At 40.2% G+C, this 25,121-nt stretch overlaps 2 protein-coding genes across 7 annotated transcripts in view; one reads left to right on the forward strand and one right to left on the reverse strand.

Annotated features, from left to right (window-relative positions):
* Window positions 1-21,697, forward strand: part of PDE8B (phosphodiesterase 8B) — a 74,184-nt gene extending 52,487 nt beyond the window's left edge. For 4 of the 6 annotated variants that reach the window (XM_027709918.2, XM_027709920.2, XM_027709922.2 and 1 more), the window contains exons 11-22: window positions 4,640-4,691; window positions 7,598-7,675; window positions 8,563-8,642; window positions 9,867-10,031; window positions 10,825-10,870; window positions 11,289-11,424; window positions 12,603-12,801; window positions 13,718-13,935; window positions 14,871-15,006; window positions 17,222-17,389; window positions 18,976-19,105; window positions 19,641-21,697. In XM_027709918.2, the coding sequence (XP_027565719.1) occupies window positions 4,640-4,691; window positions 7,598-7,675; window positions 8,563-8,642; window positions 9,867-10,031; window positions 10,825-10,870; window positions 11,289-11,424; window positions 12,603-12,801; window positions 13,718-13,935; window positions 14,871-15,006; window positions 17,222-17,389; window positions 18,976-19,105; window positions 19,641-19,756 (1,524 nt within the window). In that variant the 3' untranslated portion in view covers window positions 19,757-21,697. The remainder of the gene's footprint in view (window positions 1-4,639; window positions 4,692-7,597; window positions 7,676-8,562; window positions 8,643-9,866; window positions 10,032-10,824; window positions 10,871-11,288; window positions 11,425-12,602; window positions 12,802-13,717; window positions 13,936-14,870; window positions 15,007-17,221; window positions 17,390-18,975; window positions 19,106-19,640) is intronic. The other 2 variants (XM_027709919.2, XM_027709921.2) reach the window with 1 other exon arrangement.
* The window catches only part of WDR41 (WD repeat domain 41), a 31,785-nt gene continuing 23,942 nt past the window's right edge, over window positions 17,279-25,121 (reverse strand). The window contains exon 13 of the mRNA XM_027709923.2: window positions 17,279-24,106. Within this exon, the coding sequence (XP_027565724.1) occupies window positions 23,954-24,106 (153 nt within the window). The 3' untranslated portion in view covers window positions 17,279-23,953. The remainder of the gene's footprint in view (window positions 24,107-25,121) is intronic.

The following is a 25,121-nucleotide window of genomic DNA, read 5'->3' on the forward strand; positions in this document are numbered from 1 at the left end:
TTTCTTTGCCCAGTTCATTGGAATATAGAAAAAAGTCCTTTTCTGGTTTTCTTTGCCCAGTTCATTGGAATATAGAAAAAAGTCCTTTTCTGGTTTTCTTTGCCCAGTTTATTGGACTGCCTAAGCCAGTAAGAATCACAGACTAATTTATCTTGAAAGGGACCTTAAAGATCACCTAGTTCCAAGCCTCCTGCCACAGGGGACACCTTCCACGAGACCAAGTTGGTCAAAGCCCCATCCAACCTGACCTTGAACACTTCCTGGGATGGGGCATTTACAACTTCCCTGGGCAACCTGTGCCAGTGCCTCACCACTCTGACAGTAAAAAAATTCTTCCTGATACCTAATCTAAACCTGCCATCTTTCTGTTTGAAGCTGTCCCTCCTTGTCCTATCACTAGACACCCTTGAAAAGCCCCTCTCCAGTTCTCTTGCAGGCCCCTTTAGGTACTGAAAGGTGCTGCAAGGTCTCCCCGAAGCCGCTTCTTCTCCAGGCTGAACAACCCCAGCTCTCTCATTTTTTCCACATGGGAGAGGTGCTGCAGCCCTCTGGTCATCTCTGTGCCCTCCTCTGGCCCTCCTCCAACAGGTTCATGTCTTTCTTATGCTGGGGCCCATCCAGCGTGTCAACCACCCCACAAAGCTTGGTGTCATCAGCCAGCTTGCTGATGATGCACCTGATCCTACTGTCCATGTCCCTGACAAAGATGTTAAATAATACTGGTCCTAATACAGACCCCTGAGGGGCACCACTCCTCACTCCTCTCCACATGGACACTGAGCCATTGACCACAACTCTTTCATTGGGACCATTCAGTCAATTCCTTATCCACTGAGTGGTCCACCTGTCAAATCCAGGTCTCTCCGTTTTAGAGTCAAGGATGTGCAAGGAAGTATCAAATGCTTTGCATAAGCCCAGTTAGATGACATCCCCTCATCCACCAATGCCGTAACCCTATTGTAGGAAGCCACCAATTCTGTCAGGCATGATTTGCCCTTAATGAAGCTGTGCTGGCTGTCACCATCACCTCCTTATTTCCATATGCCTTAGCATAGTTTCCAGGAAAATCCGCTCCATGACTTACAGGGCACAGAGGTGAGACTGATTGGCCTGTAGTTCCCCAGGTCTTCTTCTTTTTTTTTTGTTATTAAGAAATAAGGGTTTAAGTTTCCCCCTTTCCAGTCACTAGGAACTTCACTGGGCTGCCATGACTTCTCAAATACAATGGATAGTGACTTAGCCACTTCTTCCACCAACTCCCTCAGGACCCATGGATGCCCATAAGGTCCTGTGCACTTGTGCACCTTCAGGTTCCTTAAATGTTCTCAAACCTGTTCTCCTACAGTGGGTAGTTTTTCATTCTCCCAGTCCCTGCCTCTACCTCCTGCGACTCGGGCAGTGTGGCTGGAGCACTTGACAGTGAAGACCAAAGCAAAAATATCATCGAGTACCTCAGCTTCTCCACGTCCTGGGTAACCAGGTATCCTGTTCCCTTCCAAAAAGGGCCCACATTTTCCCTAGTCTTTCTTCTATTCACCAACGTACCTATAAGAGCTTTTCTTGTTGCTCTTGACATCCCTGGCCAGATTTAATTCTATCAGGGTTTCAGCTTTCCTAACCTGATCCCTGGCTGCTCAGACACTCTCTCTGAATTCTTCCCAGGCTACCTGTCCTTGCTTCCACCTTCAGTAGGCTTCCTTCTTGTCTTTGAGTTTATCGTGAGTATTTTGTTCATCCATATAGGCCTCTTGGCATTTCTACCTGACTTTTCTTTGTTGGGATGCATCACTCTTGAGCTTGGAAGAGATGATCTCTGAATATTAACCAGCTTTCTTGGGCCCCTCTTCCTTCCATGGCTTTATCCCATGGAACTCTTCCAAGCACATCCCTGAAGAGGCCAAAGTCTGCTGTCCCAAAGTCCAGGGCAGTGAGCTTGCTGTGTGCCCTCCTCACTGTCCTGAGGATCTTGAACTTCTCCATTTCATGGTTGCTGACACCCAGGCTGTCCTTGAACTTCCCCTGTCCTATCAGCCCCTCCTTGTCAATGAGAACAAGGGAACTTATGAAACAAATTTTATCTGACAACTTGTGTCCAAGGCGACATTTATATTCTCTGTACTGCTGGCACTGATGGAAAGCACCACCCTTTATGTCTTTTTAGTATTCATTCATAAGCAGTTACTGGTGAATTGAGCACAAATTTGATAGTCTAGGGAGCTTTACACATTTGGTAATCCCAGGGAATATGGCCTTCGAAAGGTTCTCCACAGATATAGAGGTCTGCCACAAAGGCTGAAGACCACAGCCTAACAGAAAGCATGGTGTATGAAAATGTAAGGTCCCTTGGGGAAAAAACAAGGTGCATCCAACACAGCTATGTAATTATTCTGTTTCACTTCTGTGGTTGAAATACCTCCTGCCTGTAGGAGATACTGGACACTGCAGTATTCCTAAAATCCATGCCTGAATACTTGCAGCAGTTGAACATTTCTTTACCCTAAAAAAATTAGGTTCTTTTTCAAGCCACAGATAAATCTTTATGGCAGGATAAAAGGAAATCAAACAAGCTATTTATTTAGTTACAGAGCAGTAAAAACTGTCATGATTCAAATTTTGATGCAAATGCATTGACATAATTTTAAATGGCTGGATTTCAGCATTCAGACAATGTATGTTGACTTCGAAACATCCTTACACATTATGCATTGTTTCACCTTAAACAAAAGTAGGTATTTGCCATTACCAACAGCTTCTGTAAGGGATATCATAGTATTATTAGAGATCACTGTGCAGAAACCTTCATGTATTTCTGTGCCAGATTTATAACATACAAAAATTTAGCATGCTAGATTTATGCATGGAAAAATTTATGTAAGAGAGTATTAAGCATTCTTACAGTGAAGATTTATGAATAAGGATTGACTTTCATGTGACTATTTCCATGTGCTGAAGCCTAGGTAATTATTAATGCTGCTGTTGTCAATTTGAGACCTGGCAGGATTGAGTCCAGTGTTTGCACATTCATAAATTTAAAACAAAGGTGTTGTTTCTCCTCTTAAGAACATATTGACCCAAGATTAACTGTGTGACTACCTTCATAACTTACCTTACACGAATCTTTCAGGACATGCCTGCAGAAGGGGAGGAGAAGTATTCAGAACATAAAAGTGGGATTATTTTTTTAGTAGAGCACTTGGAGGACTGTGCCAATGTTTCTGCCAGCTGTGCAGTAGACAGAGATATATATCCATTGGCTCTGAGAGAAGCTCCAGGTTGGGACCAGAATGAGCAGTTCAGATGCATTGTGTCACTGCACCAGATCTGATGAGATTCCTTAATCTTACTCTGTATGGACAAGATCATTTCTCTTTGAGTTTCTGCCAGGTTACAAGAGAAGTGTTTAAAATTTATTTTTGGAGGAAGAGTCACTTCTTATGTTCCCTTGAACAAAATTTATATGGAACATGAGCACAGGATTTCCTTCTCTTTTTTTTTTTTTTTTTTTCTTCATTACAGAAAACCATATCTGAATTTTATGGGTTTTTTCCTTTCCATTTTCTTCTCTTTCCCTTTCACCCTCTTTACCTGCTCCCCCCCACTGCAAAGAGGAAAAAAAGATAAGAGTGTCTGCAAGAATGACAGAAAAGAGATTGTGTATCAGAGTATGTGTATACAGAGAGTATGTGTATCTTCTCTAGTGACTGAAGTAAAAAAAGTAATGCATTATTTTTAGTCCTTCTCAGTGTCTCTGTTAGCTCTAATGAAATATATAATGTGCTAATTTTAGAAGGAAGACTTGAGGAACTGACATTTTTGTTCAGGTTTCCTATTAACAGCAAAATACTTTCTTGTAACCATGTAACAAAGGAAAGGGTGAAGTGATTAGCAGGTATTAAATTGCCATTAATTGGAGACTGCTTTTTTTTCTGAGCGGAATGGAAAAGCAGAGGAATATTAATCTGTGTTATTGTAGTCCAAGCAATATGTGTAAATTTTAAGATGATGGAAATATCCTATGTAAATTCTAAGAAAGCTTGGAATACCTGTTGTTGGAGCTACCGAAGTTCTCTCAGAAGCACAAATAATTAAAATTTTTCATGAGAATGATTAAAAATTACTTGGAAATAAAGTTCCGATGAATGACACCTACCTCTACCTCTCATTTGCCAGAGAGTTGTTTTTATAACTGAGTTTTCTGAAGTCAAGTTTATTAGTGACCTATGAAAGGATACATGCAAAATTAGCTTAGATAGTGCTAAGAAAATGTTTTTTTTTTAAAGTGCAAAAATTAATATTTTGGAATTTTTTTTTTGTTTTTTGCATTTCATTTTTTCAGGTTCATATGCAATTTGCACTTAAAACAATACCTAAAAAGAATATCCGTTCTCTTGCAAACACAGGCATTTAACAGGAACTTAGTATATAAAAGCACTATTGTATCTGCAATTATCTGCATGACATATCTGTTTCCTTTCATATTATTTCTCTACATCTAACTGCACCTAAAGAAGAGTCTTTGCCATACACCTTCTTTTTAAAAACAACTGAATGGAAAATTCTGGATATGAACAGTGTTGAATGTAGCCTGTTTATTTTTGTATTCTTCTGCCTTACATACATATTTTACTCCAATCTTCAGGTCTACAAGAGTCACCATGAAGAGAAGTACACAGGAGACAATTCTCAGTCAGGTTAGAATACTTTTACCTCTATATGCTGCTGTGCTGGAGGTCATGGCAGGGTTCTTTCCCTCTGTCCAGTCAGTAGTCAGAGCTGATGGTCAGTGAGGGATGCCAGCTGCCACTGATGTTGCACCATGAATTGCATTTATAATCCATAATCAATAACCAGTAATAATATAATAAACAATAATTCAGTCTCCTGTGCAGAGCTCTTGCTGTGCATTTGAAGTTAGGATGCACTGCTCTTCATTGTATTAAAACACTGTGTCTGATCCTGAGGCTGGTGTACCTTGGCACCCCTTTGTGTTTGAAATGTGGAATGTGCTGATTTGTGCCAGCACACCTGCCCTAGTGTTTCCAAGTTTAGGACCTGTCAGCAGGCCACTGGTTTGGCCCCAGCACAGCACTAAGACAGTTGTCTGAGGTGTCCAGGCCTGAGCTAGTCAGTTTGTCAGTGGTGAATTGTTGCAGGATGTCTGCAAAACCCTTGCCCTGTGTCTCAGGTGGGTTTACTTACTTGCGGACAGCACATTCCAGCTCTCATGGACTTCTGCAGACAGCTTTTGACTAAAAGTGTGGAGCATAAGGGGATAGATAATCCCTTCTTCCAGTGCTGTGTAGTATTTGGAATAACACTTTTGCCTGAAGGAGGAGGCACCAAAGGCCAATTTTAAGCTTGTGACTCTAGTAATCTCAGCCAGACGCAGCACTGATGTCTTACTATGAGTGAACAGGTTCTCATGCACTATTACCTTCTGGCACTTGAGGCTGTTCCTGCTTTGAAAGATGGACAACATTGCTGTGCAATGTCAGGCAGCTTCTGATTTTCACATGGGAAGAGGATGACTGTTTAACAATGACTGTTTAACATCTCCTGCTTTTTCAAGTAGCCCGGGATGCATACAAACAACAGAGAACTCTGTGATGCCAAACAGCAGTGAGCAGGGGAAAGAAGAGACAATATATAATTGGCTGCTCTCATTCCCATTGCTGCCATTAGAACTGATCCACAGTATGTTAAACTGCTTACTCCCATGTCCCTGTAATAAAAGCAGATTTTCTTCTCACTGTTTCTTTCCTGCAAACAAGAAGGTGAGAAGCCTATGAATTAAGCCAAAGGACAAGTGCTACTAGTTAAAACATTTTTACTAGCTTACTAATATTTTAGGTTTGCTCGTTTTTGTGACAGATTTACACAAGACTTGGAAGCCCCATCCCATTGTCATCCCCATGTTGATGACTAAGGTGCAGTGAACGCAGACAGACTTAGAGCATGTGATGTAGGTTATCCTTCCCTGAGGTCCATGGCTGTGCTCCAAGAATAAATTTCCAGAACTTATCCATGGGCATATACCAGTATGTGATGAGCATAGAAAAGTAATCCATGATATTGTGCTGTTTGTGATGGTGTGATTTGTACCAAATCTGGATGATGAGATATTCTGCTCACTAGGTGAAGAAAAATTTTTTATTTAGGCATTGAAATATTTACAGATGAAATTGTAGAATGGCAGAGAGTAGCTTTTAGGTGCCTGTCACTCTTGGGGTGGCACTAGCAAAATTTCTGACTTGCTAGTTGGCATTTAACACAAGGAGAGTTGTCAACTATAGCCACTCACAGCTATGTTTATGTGTAATCCTTGCTCCCACTCTAGTGCCTTATGATAAACTAATCCAAATGTTAATGCAGGAATGGGGTTTCTAAGAGGAGTACTATAAAATAAATAAATAAAATTATTTAACATGCATTAGTTATGCCCTGCTCTTAGATGTCAACAGAGGAAAATGCTTTCAGTTTCTCCAGTTTGGACTACAGCAAAATAAGAAGACCTAAGCTATCTTATAAATCTGTAGTAGAAAAAGAGAATTAAGACAGAAACTGTATTTCAGTAATTTTTAAGATGGACAGACTTTTAATTCTGGAGAATCATATATTGACATTTTATTTTACTAAAGACAGGCTGCCTACATCCTGTCTTGTGACATGGTCTTTATGTTAAGAATATCAATGTCATGATATTTCTGATTCTTCAGATGGTTTTATCTGCTTTTAAAAGCTTACTAGGGTCTCTGATCCTTGAGTGGCATTTCAGACACTCTTGCAAAGAGGTGAATAGATGCATGGTTGTTTTTCAACAGCAGGGAGAACTGAAGATTGTAATGTTTTGGAGGAAAATTAAATTTTACCACATCTTTTTTTTTTTTTTTTTTTTTGAGGCTCTTTCCTGGTATTTCATCCAGCTTTTGAATTTGCCTGGATGTGATAATTTCTCTTGCTTTAGCAAACATTAGTTTCAAGAATAACAGCTTTTTGCATGGTTCATTTTCACAGCAACCAAACTGCTTGTTTATAATCATTCTCAGCATGCTAGATTTTTCTTTAACACAGTGTACAAAAAATTACTGCAAATAAAAGCAAAAGCTGTCTGAGTCTGAATTATGCTTGGGCTCGAACAGTGTAGACTGAGATGGGACTTTCCTCACTTGGCTAAAGTTTTAGGCTGTTAAACTCAGTCTTGTTCAGTGGCTGATGGGAAGCAAAAGGGCCTTGCAGGAGGGGTTCAACGCACCTGCATGAGACATCTCTCCTGAAGCAGGTTCTCTGATAACCACCTTAGACATCAACAGCCTGCAAGACTGCTGCTTTTAGGAAGCTAAACTTAGGTGAAGCAAGTCTCCCGTTCCATAAGGCATCTTGACTTCCTTGTGAAACACCTTTCCAGGTGACTTCGGACATGTTGCTTTAAATTGATAGACACTGAGTTCCTTGTTCTGATGTGCAGAGATTACAGTATTTCCCACGCTTATGTCGTATTGTTAAGATCATGTAATTAAATTTTCATAACTTTAAATGGAAGAAGCTTTGTAGATGTTTTACTTGATGCATTTTTAAAGCTTTTGTTTTGTATTTACAGAATCCAATTCCTACAAATGCAAGAACAGAAGGAAAGACTCGGTTGATGTTAAGTCAATAACATCTCAAAGTAGTGATGGTAAGAAAGTAAACTGTCAAGAATTATTATATATTGATATATAATATTATAAATATATATATATTTACAAATAAAGAAAGAACAGACTTGGCCTAGGCAATAAAACTGCAGATGAACCAGATTCATAGCTGATTAAAGAGAAATTACTCCATCTTTTTATAACTGCTGCAAAATTTCTTTCTTCTAATTTACAAAACAGTGCCCCAGCCACGAGTACCAGCATCGCTATATGATGCATGGCAGAATGCCTTCATAGAGAGGAGTGGCTGTGCCAAGGGATAGGAGAAGCCTTCTAAAAGTGTGTGATGAAGCGTTAGTGCCACCTCCCTCAGAAAGCTTCAGCTTGTGCTCCTGAACCAGTATTTTTGTTTTATTAGTGTTGAACATGAAGGGATTTATTGCTGCTGGTTACTTGAGAGCAGTACTTCTACTCCTGATCCCATTTGTGACTGGTTGCTGGGGCTGGGACGGTGGTGGCAGAGATTTTCTGCCTCTCTATGTAATGAGGGAAGGACAGCTTATGGGAAGCAAGAATGGGTTTCATGAGACCAGTTGTATCACCAAGATGAGGGACTTACACACACACTCACAGGAGGAGCCATGTCTGACAGAGACTCACTGCAAAGAGCAACTGGCAGGTACTGGGCATGAAGCATAATAGGTACAGCTTCATTCTGAAGTGAAGGACGCATGGAAAATCTGATAGTAAAAGTAAGGGGTGCTGCCAAGAAGGTCAACAACAGAGCAAGAAATGAAACAGTAAAGTAAGAACCTGCAGGAGGAAATACAGAAGTGGAACATGAGGCTGGATTATGTTGTGCTGTTCCCCAGCCTTCTGCTCTTTAAATGCTGTCATCTGATTTATAGTCTGTGGCTCTCTTGAACAGCAGCTCCAAGTTTACAGACCCGACGGTACTCTTCGATGGCAAGGATTCACTCAATGACCATAGAAGCTCCTATCACAAAGGTGAGTCCTGAGCACTGACTTTTCCACAATCTCAAGAGTCTAGAGTTGCTCTCATAGGGAAGTATGTAGTTGGTGAACAGACAACCAGAGGTTTCCTGCACTTTGTATTTAACAGTATAATATAAATAACTTTTTTTTATCCATACTACTTTCTACATCTCATCATTGCATTCCAAATCCTAGTCATAAAGAAAGAATATGAAAAAGGGGGAAAGTGTGCCCTTGTTGGATGCACTGCTGCTAGCAGGAAGGGGACACTGTTCTGTTGGGCTGTGTATGTGTAGGAGGATGTGCTTCCAGTCTCACCTTTGCTCTTACTATTGATATTCATAAGATAGCACGTAGAGGAGGGAGCACCTGCACCATGTTCTGTCTCCCCCACTTTCCTGCAGTCTTTTGTTCACTGTGTTACACAAAACTCTGTTGCAAACCAGCTGCATAGTCACTTGTAACACACACCAGGTATCTCCCACCCTCATTTTTAATTCTCTCCCCATTTGCTCTTGCTCTCATCAAGCACTTACTTCCCAGTACTACTGTGACTGTAAGAACTTTTCCTTATCCTCAGTCATATCTGCAGGGAGGCCTGTAGTGCCCTTGCAACAGCCCCTGATTGCTGGAGAAGACAGCACTGGGGCTTTCTTCCGCTCAGCCCTGGCAGAGCCAGGAGCAGCCTTTGCTGCTGCTGTCATTGCTGCATTCCCAGACTGTGGCTGAGGCACAAGGTGGGGGTTCAAACAGCCATCCTCTTCTTCTACAGGCAAGCTCTTTCTGCTCTCTGCCCTTTATTTTTCATGCAGAAAACTAAGGCTTTACATCCTATGTCAGGATATCTGAGTCACATCCAGGAATTTACTTGTTTGTTTGGGTTTTCCTCTAGGGATTGAATGATTGCTTCAGAGAAGAACTGGATACGCTGAAGGACTGGGACATTGCTAGTTTTTGGTCCACCCACTTGCAACTATTTCAGATATTTCACACCCTTCTGCTTTCACTTCCCAGGAGTCTGACAGTTAAAAATAGTAGATGGATACCAGGAAATCTGAGCACAAATTTACATTTTCAGAGTTGTACTTCAAGGGTTGGGAGAATTTGCACTCCATTTGCTAAATGAGAATTAGCATAATCAAATCAAGAATAAAGACTTAATAATAAGAATAAAGAATAAGAAAAGAAAAAAGTGCCATTCACTTTTCTTTGCCTGCCTCCTTAATCTGCTTTCAGGTTATTAACATAATTAATGCTGCCCAGGAAAACAGCCCCATCACAGTAGCAGAGGCCTTGGACAGAGTTCTGGAAATCCTGCGGACAACAGAGCTTTACTCCCCTCAGCTAGGTACCAAAGATGAAGATCCTCACACAAGTGATCTTGTTGGAGGTCTGATGACTGTGAGTAAAATTAGTAAAGATGAAGTTACTACTGTAAGTGTCCTATACCACCCTTCAGTGCTCTGCTGTGCTAAAATTTCCCAAGCAATGGGAAGGGGATTCATCACCATTTCACTTTAGGATTTCGACCTCTTTATCAGCAGTAGGCACTAAGATGTAGTAAGATATGGCCACAACTCAGTCCATTGGGTGCATTCATCCTATATTTAAGTGAACAGGGTTGCCACTAGAAACTGTATCATCCAGTCTGATTTGTCTCAGGAGATACTGAAGGAGATACCTTTTAGAAACTCTAGAAGCTTAGATGGGATTAGAGGGATTGCTCTACAGCTGGTCCAGTGTAGGAGTGAGGTTGCTTTAGACAGGTTCTCACTTTGGTCCTGTAACAGCAGCAAGAGACAGACTGTCTATATTTCATCAAGGATTTACTCATTTTTTTAATGTACACTAAGCTAATTCCTGCCAAAATAATATAAAGAAAATGAAAAATAAGTTATAGTGGCTAATTTGAATGATGAAATCCTGCAGGTGCCAAAGAAAGGGTCAAAGAGGGCAATATACTATATAGTTAATAACATCCTTTCTGGAGATCTCATACCAGTCTTCTCGGGATCCTTTCATGTCTGTTTTGAAAAATCTTAAAACAAGGATGGTGCTTATAATGCTACAGTAAGAGCAGTGGTTTTAGTACCCAGGAATAGTAGCTAAAGAGAAAATGCATGTAGTGTTTTTGCAACTAGTGATGCATGGTCACTCTGCCTAAAACTTATGATAAACTTGGTTTTTTTTCCAGGATGGCTTGAGAAGACTGTCAGGAAATGAGTATGTGTTTTCTAAGAGTAAGCCACCGTTTTAAACTTCCTTTGCATGTGTGACTTCCTTTGTCAACGCTGCTGACATACAGCTTCAGGCTTATTTGCAGTGGCATATATGCCTTTGGAAATGGTTGGCTAAATGACTGCAGAACAAGTGCTAGATTGCCTCCATTTTGGAGTTGAAGCAGGTTCAAATAATTAAAATAAGGCATTTTGAGATGTTAGCAAAAAAATTGTCAAAGAAATGTTCACTGATCTTTTTGGTTAATGTTCAAACGTAATAAACTGTTTATATTATAGGCATTTACAGACTTTTTCATGTAAGGAAAAGGTTGTTTTTCTTGAAAAAGAGTTGTTTTCTAAATGGAATTCTGCAGGGGGTTGCAGTAGTGTAGGGGGAATAATCCAGAAATGTGTTGATTCCCAAATTCCATTTCAACAGATGTGAACCTGAGCCACAGTCACCTTCCAGTGCCAAACACCATCAATGATGTTCCACCCTGTATTGCACAGCTCCTAGATAATGAGGAAACCTGGGACTTCAATATTTTTGAGTTGGAGGCTGTTACAAATAAAAGGTACTGGACTCCTTGCCCTAGGTGCCCAGAGAAAGGCTGTTGATGAGCTGTAGCAGAAAGCGCTTTGCTCTGGAAAAACTGAAGCAAGACATAGTAAATCTGTGACAGCTGTTTTGCTTGACTTACGTCCACTCTATCCAGGTGACACTGTTTGGCACAGTCTGATGTTGCTACATGCTAGATTTCCTGCAGACGCCTCTTTTTCCTGCTCATGTAAAAATGGTCATGCTGGAAAAAGCAAACCTCTTCCCTCCCTCACCTAAATCATTCTATGATTTGGGAAGGTCTGAGGCAACTGTGGCTTTTGATTATAGGGATAAAAAAATGGAATGGAGGACAAAACAGTGATACGATCAAGAGACATCAGTAGTTTTGAGGTCATGCAGACTGCAAAAATAATCATGTCACCCACAGAGAAAAGTGGTTTTCATTCCAAGACACAAAGAATCAGAGACTATCCAGTCTTCTGTACTCTCTTTGCAGAAAATGGCCATTTTAGGAATGTGCCTGGGTTTAATCTGCAGATGCTGGGTTTTGATTATGCCTTTCTCAGCTCAGAGGCTCTGCAGATCATCTTGTATGAGTGAGAAATATGACTGATGGACTCTCACAGGAAATGCAGTGTAAATGATAACCCAGAGTGGATCTGGATTTAAGAACCAAAAAGATGAGAGGTTTTATATTTACTGTTTCACACATGCACTGCCCATCATTGCACACACACACACATATACACACACAGCAGTTTACATTTAATATTTGACCTTTTTTTGTCTTATGGCTTCTTAGTCTTTGGGATGTCTCCATGTCGTGTTCAAAGACTGCTTTTCCTCCTCAGGAAAAAAATAAATGTATTTTTTTTTGATTGACAGATACAAAAAACCACAAAAGACTTGGGCTTTTAAGATGTTTTTTCTGAAGCCACAGGAATTGTTCAAACTCTAATGGAACTGCACCATTTCCACAAAACATATTAAAATAATGTCTAAAAGGATGGTAGATACAATAATTTGTAACCTTGGCCAGGCTTTTGAGAGGCTATAGATGTGCAATTTAAAAATGTTTAACATTCCCCACCCTTTTTAAGGTCTTGTTGTTTTCTTCATCAAATATACTGCTTTTAGAACAACACAAGTTCCTATTTTACAACAGTGCTTTCTTCTTCTATTGTTTTTCAGGCCGTTAGTGTATTTGGGCTTAAAAGTTTTTGCCCGGTTTGGGGTCTCTGAGTTTTTAAACTGCTCAGAAGTAACACTGCGGGCATGGCTGCAGGTCATTGAAGCCAACTACCATTCCTCCAACTCCTACCACAACTCCACACACGCAGCAGATGTCCTGCATGCTACCGCCTTCTTCCTTGGCAAGGAGAGAGTTAAGGTAGAACCCTCACCTAGGAGTCCTCTGGGCTAGGGTTTCAGTGTGTTTACCATTTTATGTGTGTCATCCAAAAGTCACATGTTTAAATAATTGTCCTGGCTTCATAAACTCTCTCTGCCCTTGAAGTCTTCCTGTGAAGCCAGCAAGCCCATACAGTTTCTCTGAAGTCTGTTTATACAAATTAATTTTTTTAAGCAGTAATAATGGGGGTGGGGAGGGAACCTGGCTTTTTTCTCTGTCTTGGTTAGTAACAGCTCTTAATAAAGTTTTGCAAAAGCTTTGGAGAGGGAAGTGTGAGCTATTCTCCCTGGTACCCAATGATAGGATGAGTGGGAATGGTTCAAAGCTGTGCCAGGGGAGGTTCAGATTGGACATTAGTAAGCATTTCTTTACTGAGTGGTCACAGGCTTCATAGAAAGGTGGTTGATGCCCTGATCCTGTTAGTGTTTAAGGGCATTTGGGCAACAACATGCTTTAACTTTTGGTCAGCCCCAAAGCGGTCAGGCAGTTGGGCTAATGATCGTTGTAGGTCACTTCCAACTGAAACAGTCTGTCCCACTGTATTCTAAGATAAAAGGTGTGTAGAGGCAGAGACAGTACAGATGCATTCAGGCAAGCACACACGGATGCGTGTGATAGATCTAGATGATCTATCCATTAGAGAATTTTATGCCAAGATATTGCTTAGGTGACAGCATAGTAAAAAGCTTCTTTAAAGAAAAGAGTATATGGGTAGGGGTGGGAGTGAGAGTTTTGTAGTAGTTAATCTGTGGGCACACTGAGTGGAAAATGATTGCAAGGAGGTAGGATCCTTACACTGAAGCTTATGTTTGCATAATCAAGGGTACCTAGAAATGATCAGAAAATATTTACCGTAATTTTTGTGCCACATCATAATTTTTCTCTCTTCCTGTAGGGAAGTCTGGACCATTTAGATGAGGTAGCTGCATTAATAGCTGCCACCATTCATGATGTAGACCACCCTGGACGGACCAACTCTTTCCTGTGCAATGCAGGCAGTGAATTAGCTGTCCTTTACAATGATACAGCTGTATTAGAGAGTCATCACACAGCACTGGCGTTTCAGCTTACAACTAAAGACAGCAAATGCAACATTTTCAAGAATATTGATAGGTGTGTCTTCTGGCGAAGAGGAGTGCCCGTGTGTGGATTGCTTGTTTGGCAGTTTTAGTTTGGGGCAGATTGAGAGCCTACATTCTAAACAAGAATATACAGTTTAAATACAGATATTAATATTTAACCTCTTCCAGAATCCCATGCAGACATGATTTTTAAAAAAAGCTTTCATTTCCCCCTTCACCGCCCCTTCCAATTTGTAATTTTTGGAATCTTATAGAGATGTTCAATAATCTTTTATGGATTACATTAACATGGTCCAGTTGACAACCTCAAGACTGCATTTTGGCCCACGGCCTTTTGGTTGCAGAAGCCTAGACATTACTTTTCTGTGGTATATTTTTCCACCCCAGCAGCTAGATGCTGCATGCTGTTTCTGCACAAGGTCCTATGCTTCCAAGCACTACTGCATTCACATGGGGCAGAACGGGTAGTGGCAGACCGACACGAAGTTCTGGGAGATCGGGAGGCTCCCTGTGGCATGTTGTAGCCTGGGAATTCCACTGCGTGAGCCTAGCTTTTGCAAGGGAAACAGAGGGAAACAGATCTGAAAGGGAAAAAGCCTGACCCCAAACAGCACTGTTTTTGAAAAACCTGAGCTTTGAGTTCCAAGCTAGCATGCAGTCACGTGGATGTGTTGGTGCCATTCTTGGACAACTTGTCTTAGTGTTACAGCATTATGAAACTGAGTTGTAAATTTTTACTAACCTCAGGGGATTGATTTTCATCAGGCAAAAATAACAGAGCTAGAGGAACCCAGAGAGGAACGATCTAGTCCATTCCTCCATCCCTAGACTGTTCCTGTCTCTGAAGGTGCCAGCTCACATGGTGAGCCCTTGAGCAGCATTTTGCAGCACTGCCTAGGCAGGTATGAGGAAAGGACAGAGCTCTGTCTGGCAGGCTTGTGAGCAGGAACTCTTTTTCTTTCCTAGAAATCGCTATCGGACATTGCGCCAGGCCATTATCGATATGGTTTTGGCAACAGAGATGACGAAGCACTTTGAGCATGTGAACAAATTTGTGAACAGTATCAACAAGCCTATGGCACCTGAGGAGACCAGCCCACACGTAAGTGCTTGGGGGACTTTACACCGTCAGGCATTTCAGTTAGGTTCTTCCAAGACAACTTAAAGTATCATTTTCATTCACCTTGATTAATTTGCATTGTGGTAATGCCCAAAATGACAAAACTGGATTTGTGACCTCACACATCAAAGTTTGAAAAAATACTTTCATTTTCTTGTTTTCTATGTCTGGCTCTGTCCTTAGCTCATTTAAACACTTCATTTATCTTCACTTTGTCTTCAAAGCCATCTTGTATTCAGAAAATGTGCAGATGGGTGTTGTTTTACATGGAAAATTCTGTGCATGAAGCCAGGTTGGCACTTGTGCCTATGGTCCTGTCTCCAAACAGTGGGATTTGCCTGAGCCTAGGGATGTAACTGAGGAACTTACCTTGATAGTTTTGGGTCTGTGTAATCTAGAGCCTTCAAGGCCTGAGGAATACCTTCCTGAGACCTCTCCACTCCTGACTGTACCAAGAGATGGCCAGGCCTTTATTCCTATCAGTTACACACCCTAATGCTCCAGCCAGGGTATGTTTCATAAGCTGCCTCTGAGTTTCCCATGCCCCTCTTACCTTCTTTTGTTGCCTTTCAAGGCTGAGCATTCAGGGCCTGACAGGGTTCTCCAGAGCAGTGTTACCTGAGGAAAGACTACCTTAGCCCACCTTAGTGAAAATAGTGCTTTGTTGGAAATACTGAAAAAAAAATCAGATAAAATTGAAAGTCAACAATACTAAAAATAAATAGAAATCGCTTCTGGTAGTTATCTGTAACTGGACTTTTTGCACTGTAGGATGTCAAGGGTACAGAAATCAGTCAGGACTGGTAGGGTTTATGACTTTAGAGACAGCATTATGTCAGTTGAACTGAACTACTTCTAGGAACTGCTGAGCTCCACTCTCCCAACAGTTTGAGCTGGAAATCACAAATGATGCTGAACTTACCTCACAATAAAACTGCAGCACAGAACCATTGTACCACAGACTGGTTGTTTTCCCCCAGTATTAAGTTGTTCTTTACTGTTAACAGTGGCTCTTTCTATTTTTGTCTTGAACGGCAGTTAAGGTGGAGGGTTAATTTGGCAGGTCTTTGCTGGGCTATCCATGCTGAAAAAGAATTAACTGCTAAACATAAAGTTAGAAGATTAGTGCCTGAACTGGCAAAAGTCACTGCAAAATATCTCTCCATAAACCACAGCGACATTAATTTAGTTGCTGTGGTAGAAAGTACTTATGTTCAGTTTTTGACTCAGGAGTTGAATTTAGCAGTGAAGGGAGAACATAATCACACAAATATTTTGAGAACAGTGTTAGTGCCATGATAAGCTGAGGTGTAGGCTTTTTATTACTCCACAAGGAGCATAACATACCTGTGCCCTTCTAAACTATTCAAGACTCAGAATATGATGCCACAGTGGACTTGTAACAACTACCTTGTCACCTCCACATGCTCTCCACAGCAGTCAGTAAGCAGTTTGATATTTTACTGTCTACCAAGTAGAGACTTTCTGCAGTCAGTCTCCTGCCCCTGTGTTTTCTTACTGTTAATCTCGTAGATTACCTAAAACTGCACCCTTGCTCATAACTAAAACCAGAGATGATTCCAAGCTGAGGGTTCAAAGTCTGGCATAAAGAAGGCAGTTTTATGTGTAAATGTTCTGGAACTGAATGTCAGAGCTCCGCTTTTCTGCATATAAAAGTAATGTCAGTTGTGCAAGTCAGTTCAGCTCCCTGTGCCTGCCTCAGTTTTCTCATTTAGGAATGAAAATCTAACTCCAGAAACTGCCCTAAGTGAAGCAGTCCCCTAAAATCATCACCCTCAAATTTAAACACTCAGCACTGAGGATCATTTATGAGCTAGCAGTTGGTGGATGCATCTGCTATCATGGTCCTCTTCCAAGAGGACAAGTCTGGGATGCAGAGAAAGTGACCTCCTACCTGATAAAGAGCCTATAGCTCTTTATTTTACAAACTTAGCTATTAATTCTCAGAATCTTCACAACTGTAATATGTACGGGGGTTACAATTAGTTACTTAGCAAGGCTGTAGTTCTCAGACATCACTTTCTTCTCCAAATTCCTGGTGCTCTGCATGACATTAGAAGGCGGCAGACTGGGTGCCTGCTTACTGCCCCAAGTGCAGTAGAGCTGATAACGACACCCTCACTCCTGCCAGCAGGGGATGTGACCCCTGGTCACTGTAATCATCTCTGCTTTACAGAGCGAAGGCAGCGACACTGAATGTACAGCCAATATAAAGAATTTTCCAGACAACCAGACACTGATCAAGCGCATGATGATTAAATGTGCAGATGTAGCAAATCCATGTCGCCCTCTAGAGCTATGTATTGAATGGGCAGGGAGGATTTCAGAGGAGTATTTCGCACAGGTACGTATACTTTTATGATTTGACCATTATATTATGTAAGAAAATGCACATCAGCTGCTGGTCTGCTGTTCCACACAGGGTCTGCTTGGTGTGACCAGAGTCCAGACGTGGTTTTTTTCATTCCCAGCCAGAACTGGCCCATCAGTTTCATGCAGAAGAATTCACGCCAGGCAGTTAGCTAGTTTGCTCACCATGAAGCTCATTGTACAGAATGGTGAAAAGCAAGTTTTACATTTTCAACTTTCTTCATCTGGCCAAAACAAAATTATTTGATTAGTCTTAGTCAATTTAATTGGCTGAAATTCAAGACCGTCACCATTCTAGTTTCTAGTCCCAATGAAGAAGCATGAAGATGCATGTCTGATGCAGCCCTCAGCTGAACCACTGGGATGGCCCTTTCTCTTCTAAGGTAGGACCCAAACTATTGTCAGTGTAGGCAGATGAGTAGTAGAGGCACATGGCCAATGTAAATACTTATGGCATGGGATCTCTCCAGACAGAACTGAAAGCTCAAGTTCACTTCTTCACATTCATTTTTTTCTGACAGAAATGTACCAGCTTCCTGAAAGTGAAATACTCTTTTAGTTCTTTATTTGAACAACTGATAAAAATCTTAGCTTTTTTTTGCCACTAGTGGTACAGAAATCAGCAGCTATGAGTGGAAAGACAGAAAAGTGGGCATGCCTACCATCCAAATTCAGATCATACATTTGATAGTTATTACTAAAAGAAAATTGTAGCAAGTACTTAGGGCATGTCTGAATTTCATTTTAATCACAGTGAATAAATTCTGTTATGTCCTAAGTAAGATCAAGGATCACTTAGGCTGCATCTCCCTAGCAGTCAAGGTGTCATAAGCTAGCTTTAAATTGCCCAGCTTAGGCAATGTGAGGTGCCTACATGCAGCAATGTGAGGTGCTCAGAACTGTTCTGCTGTTCATTCACCTCATCTGCTAATTTTGAAGACTGCTCTGCTGCTAATTCCAGCATAGGTGCTGCCCATACAGCTTAAAATGGGACTTCTTTTTGGTTTGTAATTTAGTTGTAAGAAACAGCTGAGGTGATTTGATCCTCCACCATACTAAGTGCAACAAAACCAGCCCTGTTTCAGTTGCAGACACAGAGTTAAAGGGCATACCTTTACTTCCATTCATCTTATAACTTGATACCAGCAGAGAAAGTAGCCTCGGCAACAGCCTCTTCTTACTTAAAAGACAAATGGTTTGAAACAGCCAGTAGAGATGTGGAAAAATGGAGAGACCAGTCCTCTGCTAAAGGACTCCGCAACCCCATTTTCCATTTTTTAGCTGGTGTACCCTAATCACCTGATTAGATCATTCTGTCTTGCTGGAGCTAAGTGCAATCACAGAACTACAAAAATAAGAGTACTTGTGAAAGGGAAGGGATGTTGATTTCAGTCCCTGTTCCAGATGAAATAACACACATGAAACTGAGGCAGTTCAGCTCAGGGGTTCTAAGGTTTGTGTCAAATCTCCTACTGCAATTCATCTAATCCCCTGAGCTTTGCTACTCCAGCATGGAAGTCAGCAAAGCTTTAGTGGCTAACTGGAGTTTTGTCTTCTTAGACTGATGAAGAGAAGAGACAGGGTCTGCCTGTTGTAATGCCAGTATTTGACAGAAACACCTGCAGCATCCCCAAGTCTCAGATTTCCTTCATTGATTATTTTATAACAGATATGTTTGATGCATGGGATGGTAAGTACTTCTGCTTACTTCTTCTTCCTTGCTCTGAAGCAGATATTCCTACAGACTAAAATGACTCATCTCAAACTGGCCTTGAGTCCACTTTTTTGAGGGTCGGTACCTGTACATAAGCAGTACAGCACAGGATATTGTGCAGTGATACTGCTGAAGCCTGTTTCACTGCACAAAACACACGCTTTATGAAGTTGAGCACTTACCAGGCAATCTGTGTAGAGGAAGAGTAATGGCTTAAAAATAAGCTTTTTCTCATCTACTTTTTTTTCCTTTAGCAATGTATTTCTTCTGAGCAGCAGAAACTAAGACCAGTGTGGTTGCGTGTTAGCATAATTTAATAAAGTCATCCTGCATTAAGAAGGGGATTTACTTGAAAGAGAAACACACTAAAAAAATCTTTCCCCTTTTAGCTCCTTCAGTTTAAGGAGCTGAAGGAACAAAAGAAGTAGGAGAATGCCAATTTCAGACGACGTTGGGCTGTTCTTCTGCCCATTCTGTATACATAGTACAACTGTTTCTCCTGTTCTTTCAGCATTTGCACATCTCCCTGTTTTGATGCAACACTTGGCTAATAACTATAAACACTGGAAAACACTGGATGATTTAAAGTGCAAGAGTCTGAGGCTTCCATCAGAAAACAACAACTGACACAAAATCAAAAAAAAGACCTCTTGCTCTACCAGTTTCACTGTGAATCACTTACGGACTCTTGGCTACAAAGGGGATGATATTACCTTTCCAGTGGATTAAGACTACGTAACAAGAAGGAAATATTTCACGCATAATTTTTAAGCTTCTCTGAATTCTACAGAAAAATGTTTTTCAATGAGGCTATATAATCCACAGATGACTAAGTGCTCTTTGGAAATAATATTTTGTGGCAGCAAATGTACTTCTGAAACTAATTTCTAATACTGAACATGCACTTGTTGAATCTTGGAGTTGATACAACTGTATTCACTAACACTTCACACAACTGTTTCTCAGACAGAGGGGCAATGTAGTCACCAGGAGAGTGAGAATAGCCTGACAAATAAGCATAAAAATTTCCCACTTATCTCATATAAATTTGTTCCAATTCTGTCAATGTTCTTCAGCTCTCTGAACCATACTTCTAAAAAGAATATGCACAGTAGAACAATAAAACCTCAATAAACTGGATATAGTAAAAAACCCAAAGCTGGCACCTTTTAAATCAACCTTCTTATTATTATAGAGATTCTCTCTCAGAGCACCACCTGTTCTTTCTTTTCCATATAAAATCTTGGTAGGAGTCAACGTCCCCTAAAACTGATCATATAATGAAGGAAAATAAGCATGTTCTGTATAGCTGGTGCCATCCCCATGGTTCTCTGCCATCTTACAGACATTATCATGCAAGATTTCATCACATTTTACATGAAAACTATTGTGGCACTTGATCACCATCCTTTTTTTATAAAGTGGAGTTTGTATGCATGGTCATCACTTTTATTAAACTGATCTGAATTTTATGATATGTTCAATATTGTGCTACTTACTTCTAGGATGAACCTGTTGCTTTTTAAAAAAATTTCCAGGTTATAATTTATAACAGCATTACAATTTTTACTGCTTTATCCTCCTAATAAAATGATGTTTTGTTTTGTGATGTAAAAAGTACTTCAAAATATGTAAATAAGTTAGAAATCAAGCATAGTTTTTCATTAGTTTTAAGATATTAAATTTATGCTAAGGCTTTCAAAGCACAAATGCATATTTTTGTACATCTCATTTTAATCACAGGCAGAACATGAGTTCAAATTTTAGATTATTCTCGGATTATTCAGTTAATAAATACGAGCAGAACTGCTGATTTTTAACACTGTGCACTCCAGGCTTCAGGCAAGACTGTCAAAGCTGTGGCTGCAGTTGAAGAAGCAGTCCACTCCCCCTATGCTGTATTAAGAATCAAACTGGATAAAGAAAAAAAAAAAGGCAAACAGCATTGAGACTGCTGTGGTAACATAGTGACAATGCTGTTTACTGCAGGTAGCTTACATAATGTGCCAACCTTTTTTGTATGTTTTGTACCAAGTTCTGAAACAAAAGGAAACATTCATAAAATGTACGTGCAGAGAAATGTATATAAGCTATATTTTTGTTAGAATTGTAACAGATCCTTACTTTTGTCATAGCTAAGGCAGGTTGCTGTGTATTAAAATGTTGCGTTGTGTATACTCGAAGAACTGTGTTTCTGGTGAAGCGTGTTTCTTCATTCTTTCCTATTATCTATGGCAACATTCTTCAATGGATTTTTATTCAGATTAGTTGAACGTCTGTTTTCTAATACTGTAAACTGTTTGCTTTTTCCATTTCTTTATTTAGAACTAGTGCTCTCGGTGGTTGTACCTTAACTATTCTGATAACTGAATGCTCACTGCAGCTTGCATTAGAGAAAAGAATTTCCTAAGATTCAAAGCTTAATTTGTTAAATACAGCAACACTGTAAGACCACATCCATGTAAAACATTTCAATTCATAATTTTTGTCACACTTCTGTCACAAGAAAAAAAAATGTGAACAGTGGAAGGAATCTAAAAAATAAAGTTCAACTTGTGAACAAGAAGGCCAAGGTGTTAATGTGGAATCAGTACATTTGTTGCAAGATCACGTGTTTCTTCCCACAGTCAGACTAAGTAAAAAAAGAGCAATCTCTGTGGAGATAGGTCGTCTTTAGGAGCAAAATAAATCAGCACAGATTAATCGTCATCTGCCAGTTGTGTCAGATCTCCTAGACTAGTCCAGTGACTAACAGCTGCTTGTTTCATGCTATCGTTAGTGCACAGATGTGTAAGACAGTCACCTCAGAGTTGTAAAAGTATTAAGAGTAGGTCTGATATTTACTTTGATGGTGTGAACATACAGAATTCTGTGTTATCTCAAGGTGGAAAAAAGTTTAAAATGACATAAGTAAGAAGTAAAAATTCTCATCTGGTCACCATAATTGTGCTCATTGCACCTCCCGACAGCAAGTGACAAACTCTCATTTAACAGAGGAATGGGACAGTATACTATTACTATGTTCACTGTTATGCTCAAAGTTCGTTTGTAAAACAAAGAACTCAATTTAATACTTTCAACTCAACCATCTTTAAAGGAAGAGACCCTTGGGAGATCTATTGCCAATGGAGTGTATCTGAGAACAATGGCACTTTTGATAGATATAAATATTTATACATGCATGTAGGACTATTTAAGGATGAATTACATCCCTGTAAATTGCACAGTGAGTTTTGTGACTAGAACTGTTTAGTTAAATAGGTCTGTTTTCCTACCAGGTATTCACTTAAAAGCAGTCACATAAAAAGGAAATAGTTGTTCTCATGGTACAAGAGAGAATAAAAATATGAGCTTTCTTGTCTCTAGCTATAACTGATGATAGCAGTATTCTCTCCAAATAATCTAATTTTTATAAGCTTTCACTTTAAAGGTTTAGTAACAATGTGTAAACACACACTTTATAAACAACTGAACAGTTCTCAGTTGAAACAAGGCAAAGAGCCAAAATAAAACTTCATCTCCCCAGCTTGTGCTGGGGAAGCCAAAAATGCAATGAAGATCAGGTGAAACGATGCAGACTTAACATGCCTTTCTCTCTCCAGTTTAATACCATAAAACCAGAAGTATGTTATCCTCAGGTGTAATCCAAATGCTTTTCCTAGGCTGGTCAAAAGAAGAGCCAATGAGCAAAGAACATGCAGTTCAAGCTTTAACACTGATTTAACCTTCCTGAATTGAAAGAAGGCAGCAGTTTAACAATTTCCCCACCTGTTTTGTGGTTTTGAAATAAGTTATTTTGAATTCTCTACTTCAAATAAGATTACCTATAGGTAATTAGTTGACTAAGGTAGGAAAAAAATACAGCTCAAAATCTTATTGTCCCTCTGCTCTACCTTCTAGAGATTATGGTCAGACTCAAGAGGCAAAGCTTGGCTTCTGGGTAGTAGGAGGAAGGCAAGTGCCCATAGCCGCTGGAGGAAGGCAAGTCTAAAAGGCTTCTTGGTTTCTTCTAGGAAACTAGGAGCTTCCTCCTTTTGCTTCTACTCTTGCCAGGATCTACTTAGCCCTTTGTTTTAATTGCACTTACTGCAAACACTGTATCTTAAGTACCAAGTTACACCCTTGTAGTCTCTTGTACTGAAACCAATTCTTATAGATTCAAAGGGAAGAGATGGCATTCAAAAGCTGCACAAGACTTAGTCCTAAACCATTAAGTACTGGATCTTCTGAGTAGACCTGAGGACAGTAGCACCCACTAAGTTCCCAAATTCTCCCTTTCCCTAGCTCTTCTTGTTCAAATGGTAACTTATCACTCATTATCTCATTCTCCCTCACCCTTTCTTTTTATCAGTTCCAGGGTTAACTTTGCTTTTTTTTGTTGGTTTGTTTGCTTTGGGGTTGGTTTGTGGTTCTTCAGGTTTTGTCTTTTTGTCACTGTATTTTGGGGTTTATGCTGCAGATTTTTTGCCATGCCTCCTTTCTGCACATAGCACTGTGGATACCCCTAACTATTTTAGTTATGATTCATCTGAGGATTTTCACAAATCTTGACATCCACCCATGTGGGAACAACATTAGAAACTATTTAATGAGCCATCATTATCTTCAGTCTTTCAAGAGAACACCATTTCTGCTGACAGAGCAAGCCAACATGCAAAATTCTCCTTTCAGAAGAGTAATAGCAACTATTAAAATTTCCAGTATAGTACATGACATCAAGTGTAAGCGTTACTGGTAGTCAGATTCCCAGTAGCTCAGACATTACCTTACACTCAGATTTAACACACATCCACTTTACATATATGTAGCCTGTATTCAAGCAATTTAAAGTTTGAGCTGCAAATCACCATTTTGTGCCAATTTTTGAAATAGTGTTAAACTGCGGAGGCTAGATTCTCGTTCACCATCCTTCCACAAAATAATGAGGTGGTCAGCAGAGCATGTAGCCAATCCCAGTTCACCAAAGTACAGGAACATCTGCAATGAAACAATTATTATTACCATGATGCTTGCATGAGATGGTCAACTTGCTTAACTATTTAGTTTACAGCTGGACTAAACAAATACACATATCTGAAATGGCTTTGCTTATAGATAGGTATGCAAAATGACACTGTATACTGTACATTTGAGAGATCATAAAATCACTACACAAAAAAACTCTTTAAACAGCACTTCATACTGCAAGATCTTTTCAAAATAGCACTAAAACCTTATGGACAGAAAGCACTAAAAGACAGAATCTTGAAGCAATTTGTTCCAAGTCAGCAACAGAAGAGTGAATGACTTGTCTGAACTTTGATCTGGTTTCTTAGGAACAGAAGCCTGTTCTGTTCATTGGGTACACTGTCCCCTTCCCTACAACACAACAGACTACTAGCACCAGGCCTGGAAGGATCAAAGAGCAAACAATTGTGACAGACGTCAGCACATACCTGATCACACAGAGGAAGTCAAACATGCAAGAAATACAACACAGGAGAAAAGTACAGCAGCAGTGGAGGGATTTTGCAAGACCAATGGAGCTGACAAGTCATGAGGTCATTCCTGACTTCTGAGACCTTCACAAGGCGGCCCAAAATTAACCACTAATTGCAGTTCAACACAATAGCCAACAGCAATGTCCCTATGGCATGCTCACAGTGCCCTGTCCCTTCATTTTCTTGAAGGGATCTGGTCAGGGAAAGCATTCAGGACAAGGTTTACCTTCTCTGGGAACAGCCACTTACTAGTTATGGAGTTCCAGCAGAAATAGTCTGCCAAACCCTCATTTTGGCCACCACATTTCATCACTACTCAACATTTTCTTCCTCAACAGCTCCAGTCTGCCCACAGTTTAAAAAAACCCCCATGATTTTCCACATGTAGAAGGTTGCAGGAAATCACATCCACCATCATCTCCATTACCCCTTGACTCTGCAGCATCCCAGCCAAGACCCAACATACGCCTCTCACTTTCTTATGCTGCGTCCCTTGCTGAATTACACACTAT

This window comes from Pipra filicauda, unplaced genomic scaffold (assembly GCF_003945595.2).
Source record: "Pipra filicauda isolate LSUMZ 115617 unplaced genomic scaffold, ASM394559v2 scaffold35_size7292922_pilon, whole genome shotgun sequence".
In the NCBI taxonomy this organism is placed as follows: domain Eukaryota; kingdom Metazoa; phylum Chordata; class Aves; order Passeriformes; family Pipridae; genus Pipra; species Pipra filicauda.